Raw genomic sequence first — 10,002 nt, 5'->3', positions numbered from 1 at the left:
AGATATATTACAAGTGTTTAATCCAGATATTGCATTTTTATTGAGATGTTCCACGTGGATTTTGAATGTTCCCTCAAACATGAAACAGATGGTGCGAATGTTCCCTCAAACATGAAACAGATGGTGCGGCGGGTCTTTTTCATCATCAACAGATGGCTAACAACAATTTTCAGCATGTTTTTTTATGTCGCAAATGCTGATTCTTTAATGTTGTAAAAGTTTATTTTATATTTTTCGAACGCTATTTTCAGCTATTGGGACAGACTACCAAAGTGTCCGATGGGAAATATTCCATCGGACGTCCGGGCGCTAGCAACTTCGTAACCTCAAATAATGCCTTCCAAGTTCGTTGTTTGCCTTGCTAGCCACCGAGCCATCACTTTACACCGCACGTCGTTGCTCTTCCTCGACTACCTCAACTATAGCTTAGCATGGAATAATCCTCTTGCTTCATGAAAAAAATACTCTATATGTGGTCCCATTTAAAAAAAGCATGGCAGTCTTTTAGAATATCCCCACCATGCAAGAAAAAGATAGTTTCTATGAAGCACCATAGAATAAATAATATTCCACACTCTTTCTAACAGCTTACCGAATGAATTATCAGCCTTCGAGGGTTCTTTATCAGCTCCGGTGTTCTTACGAAAATCACCATTGCAAAATTTTGACGTCAACAACATGCTACGTCATGAGATGCACGCGTCGAAGTAACAACAAGCAAGTGTAAAAAAGATTTTTCGCCTGCATAAAATACACAAATGGAAGTAGCTACATATAAGTGTAAAAAGAATTTTTATACTACCGTAAAGCCAACCGAATTTGCAATCACCAACATGCGAACTAGCTAGTCAAAAGGGAGCTATTCTATCGCTCCACAACCCCATGTGCTAGCAGCATTCACCTTACCGGCGGTAAATCGCCGGTTACCGGTGATTTTTACCGTTACCGCTATTTGCGGCAACACTTGCCGGTAGCGATAACCGGTGTTTTCCGATTCAAAATTTAAAAATATAAAAGTCAAAAAACAGTTACCGCTACAATAAAACGGTAAAATCTACAGTGCAAACGGTAGAGTGAACCCTGTGCGCTAGTCGGCTGCATGCAAATGCAAACACAGTCAAACATCGATCCTGATGAACGGCGGCCACACGGCAACCCTAGCATATGCCTGTGCATGCATGGCGTACTCTGTCCACTCCGTACTCACACCCGCGGCAAAAAAAGAAATCCTTTATTCTTCTTCTAGAGATAGTGCTGCATTGAGCAGAGTGCACACCCTCTTTCTTTCTATCGATCTACTACCACCAATGCTAGGTGTTGCCAGGTTCCGGCTCTTCGATGCTTCATGGCTTCGTTTCTCCTTACTAGCCTCCTGCTTGTGCAAGCGACGATGATGCACGAGCTGTAGCGGCGAGATCACTTGCCTTGCCTCGCTCTCTCCCCTCTTCTCCCCCCGAAGCGTACTCGAGAAAAGAAAAAGGGGAGGAGAGAGAGGGGTGAGGCGGGCACGCACGGCCCCGCCCAGGACATCGATCGAGGCGACCGGAGCGCCGCGCCGCCGCCCGTGGCAACGGCGACTGCGGCGCTTTGCTGTGATGGCGCGCGGTGGAGGTAGCAGGAGGTTCGGGCCGAAGAGGGCACAGGAGGAGGAGGACGCCGGCCTGAAGAAAGGCGCCTGGACAGCCGAGGAAGACGAGAAGCTGATCGGGCACGTGCATGCAGGGCCACGGGGAATGGAACTGGAACCAGGTGCGCCGGGAGACGGGCCTGCTGCGCTGTGGCAAGAGCTGCCGGCTGCGGTGGTCGAACCACCTCCGCCCCGACCTCAAGCGGGGCGCCATGTCGCCGGAGGAGGAGCTCCTCTTCCTCCGCCTCCACGCGCTTCTCGGCAACAAGTGGGCGCGCATCGCCGCGCATGTAAGCGGATCGGAATCGACGACGGTCGATTTTGGTCTGATTTATTATAAGTTCATTTATTTGTGAGATGAGATTCGATCGAGTTCGTGCGCGAATTTGATCGATCTTTTGTGCGTGCGGGCGTCCAGCTGCCAGGGAGGACGGACAACGAGATCAAGAACTACTGGAACACGCGGACGAAGCGGCGCGAGCGCGCCGGCCTCCCGCTGTACCCTCCGGAGGTCGAGCACGAGGTCGCCCTCATCCGCGCCGGCGGCCTCAACACCATCCTTGGCGCCGCCGCGGGCGCGGACGCGACCTCCGTCGGCTGCGTCGAAGGCCAAGAGCCGCCGCCGTTCCTTTTCGACGTGGTCGACCCACTCGTTTCGCTGCCGCTGCCGCTACCGGCCTCGGACTCGCCGGCGCTGCTCTACTACTTCGGCAAGGCCGCGCAGGAGCCACCGCTGCTCCCCTACATCAGCAACTTGCAGATCGACCCCAGCAACTACATGCCGCCGCTGGCGCCATTGCTGCCGCCAATGGCGCATCGGGAGCTCCCTTCGGTCCAATCAGCCGCGATCGCCGCCGGCGCCGCGCTCGAGACGATGCTCCTCCGCCGCGAGCTGGAACATCAGCAGGTTCCCGACGCCGGCCTGGTAAATTTTGGAACCATGCCGGGGTTAGTCAGCTACGAGAACGCCGACTCGGCGGGTCGTCGTCCCCCCGGCGGCTGTAGCAGCCGATCCGAAGGCGGTGGTGGTATCCCCTCGCATTGCATCCAAGAAGAGGTGCAGAACCTTGGCGACAAACGCGGATGCCTCTCCGGTGAGCTCTCGATGGCCTTCCTCTCTGGATCCAATTTTAACCTAGTCATGATCGAAGTGGCGATGACAATTGTGATAATGGCAACGTAGACGCAGGAGACGAGAAGCCGGCGAAGAGGCTAGTGGCAAGCAGTGTGGCCGACGATAAGGAGATGCCGAACCTACTGGGCGATGGCATCACTGGCGAGGCGCCCGGCAGCGACGCTGTCGTCACTGACCAGACGATCTTCCTAACCGCCGGGAGCATTGATGACGATGAGGTGCAGCATCTCATGATGTCGTCTGCGCCGCTGATCTATGACGAGGACGGCTGGAAACAATGAAATTTGGCTAGTGATCGTTTTGCTTTTTTTTTTGAACCCGATCGAGTAGTGGAACTGGAAACCGTGGCCTACTTTTTTTTATTACCAACAGCAAGGGAAGTGTGGATCATAAAGCGTAGGATGATGCACTGGCCTGGCATAATCTGTACACTTTGCATCAGGGAACTGAGCATGTTTCATCGTTATATCATGTGAATTTTTGCGTGAGAAAAGAAGCAGTCCTATTGCCTTTCTTGTCTGAGGTCTTGTTTAGTTCACGAATTTTTTTGTGTTTTATTATTGTAGCACTTTCATTGTATTTGACAATTAATATTCAATTATAAACTAATTAGACTTAAAAGATTTATCTCATCGTTTACAGTTAAACTATGTAATAAATTATTTTTTCAATTGCATTTAATGCTCTATGCATATGTCAAAAAAATCGATGTGTACTGTAGAATTTTTTTTAGAAACTGGAGATGTAGCCAACGATATAACAGTGAAAATGAGCTCGTAGTCGCAAGTACGTACTTGCCTCCCGAAGTAAAGGCTCGCATCAAACAAAACAAGTGTTCCTTTTGCACAGCTTGGTAAGAATTTTTGATCTTTTTTTAAAAAACATTTTGATCTTTCATAAAAATAGTGTTATAGGAAAGGAAGATGCTAATTTTTATTTGGACAAAAAGAATACTCCTTTTACCGCCCTTTTGCGTCTCCACACTTAGGCCGCAAGTCGGTAGTGGTTCTGTCACAACTGAAAGAGTGAAAGTTACCATTACCAATCCATATCCACTCACAAGTTGAATTCAGTTAACAAAAATGAAACTTATGTCCAATGAAAACACATATATCCATTTATTGTGGCTCCTCGTTATTCCAATGGAAGACTAACTAAAAAGTATTATTCTTCAAAAAGTAGCAATTCTAGAAGAAATATTACGCTTTTATGTAGTTAAAACTAGTTTTACGCTTAGCAGAAACTCGTTAGGGTGTTTGATCTAAACTTTGTAATTTTGTTATGTTTATTACTATGTAATAAGTAATGAAGTTTTAAATGGCCCTACTAAAAAATAGCAATTTCAAAAGAAATGAGTATCATTTGGATTTTACGGTATTATTTAGCATTAAGTCCATTGATCTTGTGGCATGATTTAGCATTGCCATGGACCATTCACCACGTTGAAGTTGAGCATCCATACTGCCATACTGGATCGTGTTTAGTTACAAAGGCAAAGAAAAAAACAACTAGTACAAGTGAGGCATAGGCCCTGTTTGGGAGAGCTCCAAGCAGCTCCGGCTCCACTGCAAAAAGTACTGTAGCAATACTGTTTATTAGAGCGGCTCCGCTCCTCTCTACTTTCTCACTGATATGCAACAATATTTATTGGAGCTCCGGAGCTTAGTTTTGGATGGCTCGGCCGGCTCCATGCTACAGTAACACTACACTGCCGGTGCCGGAGCCAGAGCCGGCGGAAGCCTTCCAAGATGCCCATAATTTATCGCGTACACCCGCGACAGAGGGTCGGTCAACTCTGCAATCCCGGCATCCAAAAAAAACCCTCTGCAGTCCCACAAAAAGAGTAATCGGGTTTCACAGGGTCTCCAGCGCAAAAAAGCGGATAAACGCAATCACTAAAAAGAAAAGGCACCTAGCTCCCTAAATACTGTAAGTATTTCATTTTAATTAGCCCCCTGAACTTCTCCCCTCCTGAGAAACAACCCCACCACTGTCCTTACTCCTGAGTCCTGAGAAACAACCCCATTCCAGAATTCCAGATCCCTCCTCTCGCACTCCTCGATCTGACTGTCAAAAAAAAAAAAATCGCTCGCTAGTCGAAGAAAACCCAACCGGAACATTTTCCTTTGCAATCCCCCCCCCCCATCACGCGATCTCGCCGTCTCCACTTCTGTCACTACCTGGGGATCGCGTTGGGCTGGATTGGATTCGAATCGAATCCTGCGGGCTCGCCTCGCCTCGCGTCGCCGCGTCGTCGTCGTCGTCCTCGCCGCGGCGGTGATGCGCTCCTGCTGCTGCCGGTGCCGCTGCTGCTAGCGCCGGATCGGGGGCGATGAACATCGTCAAGGGCGTCGCCGATCTCCTCCGCAAGTCGGCGCCCGCCTCGCCGGGGGGCGGTGCCGGCGCGGGCGGCGGGGGCGGAGACCGAGGAGGCACCGGGTCCCCCTCCGCGGACAGGGTCGCCGCCCCGCCGTCCCCAAGGGTCCGCTTCAGGTAACCGCGAGTGCCTCGTCTGCAGTGGGCAATGCGATCTGCTTGTTTGAGCCGTGGTGTTGGTGTAGTCAGCATCTGTTAGTGCACGCACCAGTGAGTTCGAGCTATGTGTTGCATTTTCTAGTGCGCTTGTGTCCTCTGCACCTTTCAGCTGTCGTTGGTGAAGCATCGAGGTATCAACTCGTGATGATAGACGCGATGGAATTAGCAAAATACGTTGAATGCTAACCGGTTAAACTGTAGCAGGATAACCTTGTGTTGTTTTTCCGCCCTTCAACTTTTCCATGTCAGTGTGCCTGGCAGTTAAATGTATGAAGTATACAACTATCCTTCCTCTCTAGTGTCTAATCACATAATAGACAGTGTGTTGAATCAGAGGATTGGGTGGTCAAGCGGATTACCCTGGCTGGCTACGCCTATGAACACTAATTATGAGCTTCTGTTGCTGAGCTTTTAGGGTAGAGATAAATAACTAAGTTCTGTTGATGCTACTTGTTTGTGGTTTCTCCAAGGTTACGTCTCGGTGAACTGAACTGTCATTGCTCATTGTGTTGTTACAACACTATGCTTATTTCTCTCTTAATCCTGTGTTATGTGATTCCAGTGACAGTGGTGAGGAAGGAGTTCTGAATGCACTTTGGCAGAAGTATGAGAATGCCATTGACAAGGTACCCGTCTTGCTGTCTGAATGTCCTAAGTTTTCCTGCACAGACTTTTGCTTGGACTGTATCAGATTTAATCAAATAGCTGTTTCACTAAAAAGTACTTATTGCATCACTTGTGTCCTAGCATTAAAAAAATCAGTAGACGTGTCCTAATTTTGGTGTATTAATAAATGTACTTTGTCCTATCTTTCAACAATTCTACATAAGTTAACTTTATTAAGTGAGCAATTGGACTAGTTTCCTCACTTGGTATCTTTACAAGGACAGGAGGGAAAAAAATTCAAGACTATGAATAATCAACAAATTTGTGTTTTTGGACCATATAGCTTGGTTTAAGGATGGCACTACAGGCCTTTAGCGTAAGCATAGGTACACTTGAAATTACTAAGCTTCTGTAGCATTTCAATGTGACTCACTTTTTTTTTTCAAAGTTAGATCTTATTGCCTCATTTCGTTTTTAACAATTTCATAGGCTGAAAAGAAGAAATCCCTGCAAATATTTGCCATGCATTTTGTAAAAGCATTTAAAGATTGGGAGCCAGGCCATATTAAGCAATCAGTTGATCAAGAATCATTATCAGATGATACAGTTTTAGGATGCTCTACTGGTCATCCTTCTGAGGTCATCCTTATTCTCATTCAAGAGATTTCTCAAATAACTTCATCTGTTACTGAAAGTAAGTGGATCTATCCAACGAACAATAGTTCTCGTTTCTGGAATTATATCATAGAACTTTTGAAGTTTGCACCTAACACTACAGCTGCACCTTTTGAAGCTGCCATTCATATGTCTGTCAGGATCTCTTTGCATATTTTTCTGACTAAGTGATTTGAGATGACCACAGTTAAAAAAGGAGCATAACATTTTACCCAACTTTAGATATCATTGACTTTATCTAGTATCTACATTGGTATCACTTAAAAATTGAATACTCGTACAGTTAGTTTAAAATTAGGTGTGTGCTTTTGTTTATGTTTGCAAAATGCACATAAGCTGGCAGAATTTATATGAAGGTTTCTGGAAATCAGCTAAAATGCTGGCTTATTTTGCACAATAAAGGAATGCCATGGAGTGGGTTGCTTTTGTTTAGTTCTTATCCAGGAAGGGTCAGTTTCTTTGTAGTAGCTAGATAGTGGAGTGGGTTTGTTTTCTCCATGGTATTCTGCAGGGAAGCTGTCTGTGAACAGTGTTTAGGTGCCCTGAACTTTAATCTGGTAGGCCAGACATTTGTGCTTTCAATAAAAGCAGGACCAAACAAGTATTTGGTCTAAAAAAAGAATACCGGAATGCCCTGTAGCTTTTTGGAACCTTGTTTTTTTGTATGTCCGATTGCCTCTCAAACGCTGGTTGTAGACGTAGTCTAATATCTAAGTAACTTCATTTCTGCTAAGCAGCTTGAGTAAATCAATTTAACCCAATTCTTCTCTCTTTCTGGTTGAGTGTTTTCAGCTCCTTCTGATGAGGAAAATACATTTTGCTGATATTGGTTTAATAGCAATTACATTCTTTGGTATCAGATTTAACAATGCACTATTGTATTTATGACGTTTGTTATTCAGTGGTTTATTAGGTTTTGCAACTACAGCGATAAATTGGGATCTTACTTTTTTTCCTGCATTATTAGGCAGCAGTTGTCCAGAATCCTCCACTAACATTTCAGAGTTATTGGGCGACCTGGGATTGAACACTGAAGGATTGACAGTTCTTGAGTGCTTGACAATTGTTACCCGTTCGGTTCATAACTGTAGAGTATTTAGTTATTATGGAGGTGTGCAGAAGGTCACTGCTCTTTTGAAAGGTACATACTCTTGGCTATAAATATTAATATATCAATATTTCTAGATCCGTTTCATTTTTTTCCTCTTTGATAAAAGTTTCACTGTTGTAGTGAAAATTATGACATGTTTACTTTTGTGGTGGACCTCGTCTTAACTGAATTTTTCTGTCATATATTCAGCTGCAGTTGTAAAGCTGAAGACCTTGACCAGCTTGCTTGCGGCAGACGAACAACTGTCAAATAAAACTGTAGAGAACATGAGGACGATGCAAAAGGTTCTTGTGTACATTGTTACAATAATTTCAAACTTCATGGATCTGGAGCCAACTACAACAAGGATTTCACAGCTTCTAAAAAGCTCCAAACACACCCTATCACGCGCTTATTTGTCCATAGTTACTCCAAATACTTCAAAAAACATGGTTTCTGATAAAAATTGGCAGAAAAAGGCCATTGTTTCAGTTATGGAAGCAGGTGGTGTCAATTGGTTAGTAGGTAATGTCTATCTTTTCAATGCTTATGATTTTCAAGTAATCTTAAAGCATGGTCCAAGTACAATTTACTTGATGTTTTTTGCTGATAGTTTCAAGTGCATTGCATCTTTTCTAGAAACATATCCCTCCATTTCTTTTATAAGGCGCATTGGGATTTGGAGAGGTCTTTATGAGCATACATTGACTATAAATCTCTTTGCAATGTATTATGAATTGCTAAAGAATCAATGCTGTATTTAAAGATCTATCAAATAGGGATCTACTGATACAATTTTGCACAATAATCATGCATATAATTTGTCTAACCATTAGTTAAATTTTGTGAAGTTTGATTTTTTCAAACTCAAGTATGCTCTGTAAAAATAAACAGAGGGAGTATTTTAGGAATGGAAGTATCATAGAAAAGATGATGATTAAATGCAGTTCCCCTATGAAGCTAAGAATTTGATAGAAAGTACAACATGCGATGCATGGTGCAAACACCGTTGAATATAACCTGGGATGAATGGTTCTAAACTCCTAACATGGTTTTGTTGATGTTATTAAATTTTGTTTTGGTAAAAGGAACTGAGCCACTTGAAGGCCAACTTTGAATGTAGTGAAATAGATAGCAATGCTAGCTAACTAATCTGAAAAAAACTTGGACCTTTTCCAAGTTATATCTATTTTCTGTGCCGGAGGGCTAATCACCCCCTTTTCATTTGACCGTCCACTCAGAACCTTAACCGAGCTTCCTAATCAATCCCTTGTGTTCCTTACACATTTGTTAATGACAGTTGGTTTGTGATTAAAATGTGTCAGTGTTGGTGTATATGTGAGCCCCTGTATAGAGACCCATCTAGAGGCCCATGTATAGGATCTATATATCCCACCCTTCTAGGGTTTGGAGGAATACAAGTCATTATTCTCTCCATCATGGTATCATTAGCATAGGTTAGGCTCCTCTCCTCTCCTCCCCCCCAGCCGCCGCCGCCGCCGCCGCCGCCACCATGGCTGGCCGGCAGCCAGCGTCGCCTCCCTTCCCTCCCCTCTCAACCTTCCCCTACCTCTCCTCCTCCCCTGCTCTGCAGCTCAAATCCGGCGCCGACCCGTTCTCTGTTCCGGCCGGCGCCTGGACCATCTCTCCCGCCGGCGCCTGGGCCGCTCGGCCGCCCTACGCCGCCGGCGCGGGGGCTGCAGGGGCCGCCGCCGCCGCGGGAGCCACCGACCCGGCCGCCGCGGGGCGCGGATCTGCTGCGGCCGCCCTGGTGGCGCTGGCCCAGCTCCCAAATCCGGCCGCCGCCGCTGCGGGCGGGGCCGCGGCGCCGCTGGCGGGCTGCCCAACGGGCCGCCGCCCCCTGGGCCTCCTCCTCACGGGCCGCCGCTGCAGCAGGCCCCTGCGGCCGCCGTCGATCCGGCCGATCCGGCCGCCCAGCTCCTGCTGCAGGCCCCTGATCCGGCCGCCCAGCCTCTGATGCAGGTGCAGGATCCGGCCGCCTTGCCTCTGCTGCAGGCGCCTGCCGTCGATCCCGCCGCCGCCGCCGCCGCCGCCCACCGCGCCGCCGTCGCTGCTGGCAAGCAGCCCCGCGTGGACCGGACTGGGGATGGCGCCCGCGGATGCGCCGCTCGCCGCCGCCGCTCTCCGAGGGCAGCAGGCCGACGCCGCTCTCGCCGCGGCCCTCCTCGCCGCCAAGTCGGAGGCTTCGGCGGCACAGGAGCGGGTCCGCGTGGCAGCCCTCATCTGGGAGCGCGAGCGTGCCACGGCCGACGCCCTCGCTCTCCGGGTCGCCGAGGCGGAGCGCTTCCTCCGTGTCTCCTCCGGCCAGCACGT

The 10,002-nt window shown here is 47.5% G+C and overlaps 1 protein-coding gene and 1 pseudogene across 2 annotated transcripts in view; both read left to right on the top strand.

Moving 5' to 3' along the window:
- The first annotated feature begins 1,299 nt into the window (after positions 1-1,299).
- LOC120659692 lies at positions 1,300-3,275 on the top strand (annotated as a pseudogene).
- Positions 3,276-4,907: 1,632 nt separating this feature from the next.
- The window catches only part of LOC120659564 (BEACH domain-containing protein B-like), a 29,926-nt gene continuing 24,831 nt past the window's right edge, over positions 4,908-10,002 (top strand). For both annotated transcript variants that reach the window (XM_039937841.1, XM_039937773.1), the window contains exons 1-5: positions 4,908-5,255; positions 5,860-5,923; positions 6,393-6,597; positions 7,546-7,719; positions 7,879-8,193. In XM_039937841.1, the coding sequence (XP_039793775.1) occupies positions 5,095-5,255; positions 5,860-5,923; positions 6,393-6,597; positions 7,546-7,719; positions 7,879-8,193 (919 nt within the window). In that variant the 5' untranslated portion in view covers positions 4,908-5,094. The remainder of the gene's footprint in view (positions 5,256-5,859; positions 5,924-6,392; positions 6,598-7,545; positions 7,720-7,878; positions 8,194-10,002) is intronic.

This window comes from Panicum virgatum, chromosome 1K (assembly GCF_016808335.1).
Source record: "Panicum virgatum strain AP13 chromosome 1K, P.virgatum_v5, whole genome shotgun sequence".
In the NCBI taxonomy this organism is placed as follows: domain Eukaryota; kingdom Viridiplantae; phylum Streptophyta; class Magnoliopsida; order Poales; family Poaceae; genus Panicum; species Panicum virgatum.
Note: the sequence above shows the minus strand (reverse complement) of the source record. Positions and strands in the feature narration are given on the sequence as shown.